Source organism: Scomber scombrus, unplaced genomic scaffold, assembly GCF_963691925.1.
Source record: "Scomber scombrus unplaced genomic scaffold, fScoSco1.1 SCAFFOLD_200, whole genome shotgun sequence".
In the NCBI taxonomy this organism is placed as follows: Eukaryota; Metazoa; Chordata; class Actinopteri; order Scombriformes; family Scombridae; genus Scomber; species Scomber scombrus.
In genome coordinates this window covers 67,501-70,501 of record NW_026910570.1, presented here as the reverse complement: position 1 = coordinate 70,501, position 3,001 = coordinate 67,501, and the positions used below count along the sequence as shown (strand labels likewise).

General features: G+C 44.8%; 1 protein-coding gene across 1 annotated transcript in view; it reads left to right on the top strand.

The window, feature by feature from the left end:
* Positions 1–2,635: 2,635 nt before the first annotated feature.
* LOC133977107 (ephrin type-B receptor 4b-like) overlaps positions 2,636–3,001 on the top strand; it is a 13,371-nt gene continuing 13,005 nt past the window's right edge. Inside the window, 3 exon segments of the mRNA XM_062415243.1 lie at positions 2,636–2,701; positions 2,874–2,931; positions 2,934–3,001. The exon segment at positions 2,934–3,001 is cut by the window's right edge and continues 13 nt beyond it. Of these exon segments, the coding sequence (XP_062271227.1) occupies positions 2,639–2,701; positions 2,874–2,931; positions 2,934–3,001 (189 nt within the window). The 5' untranslated portion in view covers positions 2,636–2,638.

The window sequence follows — 3,001 nt, the reverse complement described above, 5'->3', positions numbered from 1 at the left end:
GTACTACAGTACTACAGTATTGTAGTACTACAGTATTACAGTACTACAGTACTACAGTAGTAGTCGTGTGTACTTCTACTCTCTCAGTACTACAGTAGAGGTGTTAAGATGGGAGGCTTAAAGAGGAGAGGGTGAGAAATGTCTGCATATTTCACTGTGTGTCAGTGTCTGTGTGTGTGTGTGTGTGTGTGTTGTGTGTGTGTGTGTGTGTGTGTGTGTGTGTGTGTGTGTGTGTGTGTGTGTGTGTGTGTGTGTGTGTGTGTGTGTGTGTGTTAAGCTGTTACTTCCCTCCTCCTGCACTGATTACTGAACATTACTCATTGATGATATTACAGATGTGCAGGAATATGTATTATGTGTGTGTGTGTGTGTGTGTGTGTGTGTGTGTGTGTGTGTGTGTGTGTGTGTGTGTGTGTGTGTGTGTGTGTGTGTCGGGGTTAAGCCTGGTCCTTCTTCACCTGTCCTCCCTTCAGCAGAGGAAGAAACCTTTGTGTTAACTGTCGGTGACTTCACAAGCTTTTACTGTGTGTGTGTGTGTGTGTGTGTGTGTGTGTGTGTGTGTGTGTGTGTGTGTGTGTGTGTGTGTGTGAGTGTGTGTATGAAGTTATGTGTTATTTTTTAACTAGTTAAGTTCCACTAAAATTATTTGACGGTTATTTAAAAACTCAGTTACCTGCTCTGTCCTCAACACCTCCACTAGAACCTTTGAAACCTCCACTAGAACCTTTGAAACCTCCAATAGAACCGTCTGAAACCTCCACTAGAACCTTTGAAACCTCCACTAGAACCTTTGAAACCTCCACTAGAACCTTTGGATCCTCTCATAGAACCTTTGAAACCTCCACTAGAACCTTTGAAATGTCCACTAGAACCTTTGAAACCTCCACTAGAACCTTTGGATCCTCTCAGAGAACCTTTGAAACCTCCACTAGAACCTTTGACACCTATCAGAGAACCTTTGAAACCTCCACTAGAACCTTTTTAAACCTCCACTAGAACCTTTGGAATCCTCTCAGAGAACCTTTGAAACCTCCACTAGAACCTTGACACCTATCAGAGAACCTTTGAAACCTCCACTAGAACCTTTGAAACCTCCACTAGAACCTTTGAAACCTCCACTAGAACCTTTGGATCCTCTCAGAGAACCTTTGAAACCTCCACTAGAACCTTTGAAATGTCCACTAGAACCTTTGAAACCTCCACTAGAACCTTTGACACCTATCAGAGAACCTTTGAAACCTCCACTAGAACCTTTGAAACCTCCACTAGAACCTTTGAAACCTCCACTAGAACCTTTGGATCCTCTCAGAGAACCTTTGAAACCTCCACTAGAACCTTTGAAATGTCCACTAGAACCTTTGAAACCTCCACTAGAACCTTTCGATCCTCTCAGAGAACCTTTGAAACCTCCACTAGAACCGTTTGAAACCTCCACTAGAACCTTTGAAACCTCCACTAGAACCTTTGAAACCTCCACTAGAACCTTTGAAACCTCCACTAGAACCTTTGAAACCTCCAATAGAACCGTTGAAACCTCCACTAGAACCTTTGAAACCTCCACTAGAACCTTTGAAACCTCCACTAAAACCTTTGAATGTCCACTAGAACCTTTGAAACCTCCACTAGAACCTTTGGATCCTCTCATAGAACCTTTGAAACCTCCACTAGAACCGTTTGAAACCTCCACTAGAACCTTTGGATCCTCTTAGAGAACCTTTGAAACCTCCACTAGAACCTTTGAAACCTCCACTAGAACCTTTGGATCCTCTCAGAGAACCTTTGAAACCTCCACTAGAACCTTTGGATCCTCTCAGAGAACCTTTGAAATACACACAGACATTTCCTCATGTTCTCTGAGAGTCAGAACATGTTTCATCTCTTTGTGTTTTAGCCTTCAGGAGGTTCTAAATGTTCTACAGGAGGTTCTAAATGTTCTACAGGAGGTTCTAAATGTTCTACAGGAGGTTCTAAATGTTTTACAGGAGGTTCTAAATGTTCTACAGGAGGTTCTAAATGTTTCTTCATGAAGTCCGTTTAACAAAGTTTAAAGACTGTTTCAGACTGTTATTCACCTTCTAACCTCTCTGTCTCTCTCTCTGTCTCTCTCACTCTCTCTCTGTCTCTATCTCTCTCTCTCTCTCACTCTCTCTCTGTCTCTCTCTTTCTCTCTCTCTGTCTCTCTCTGTCTCTCTCTCTCTCTGTCTCTCTCTCTCTCTGTCTCTCTGTCTCTCTCTGTCTCTCTCTCTCTCTGTCTCTCTCTCTCTCTGTCTCTCTCTCTCTCTCTCTCTGTCTCTCTCTCTCTCTCTCTCTCTGTCTCTCTCTCTGTCTCTCTCTGTCTCTCTCTCTGTCCTCTCTCTCTGTCTCTCTCTCTCTCTCTCTCTCTCTCTCACTCTCTCTCTCTCTCTCTCTCTCTCTCTCTGTCTCTCTGTCTCTCTCTCTGTCTCTCTCTGTCTCTCTCTCTCTGTCTCTCTCTCTCTCTCTCTCTCTCTCTCTCTCTCTCTCTCTCTCTCTCTCTCTCTCTCTCTCTCTCTCTGTCTCTCTCTCTCTCTCTCTCTCTCTGTCTCTCTCTCTCTCTCTCTCTCTCTCTCTCTCTCTCTCTCTCTCTCTCTCTCTCTCTGTCTCTCTTTCAGAGGTTTTAATGAACACTAAGCTGGAAACATCCGACCTGCGATGGACGAGTCATCCTGCAGACGACCCCGAGGTACACACACACACACACACACACACACACCACACACACACACACACACACACACACACACAGTGAATCTGTTAGCTTGCTGCTAACCTTCCCATTGATTTTAATGAGGAATGCTAACTTCCCATTGACTTTAATGAGTAATGCTAACTGAATGCTAACTGTGTCTCTGCAGTGGGAGGAAGTGAGCGGATTGGACGATGAGTCGAACAGCGTGAGGACCTATCAGATCTGCACACCAACAGCCCGTCCTCCTATTGGCTGAGGACTCGCTGGATCCCCCGGAGGGCGGCGACCACGCTC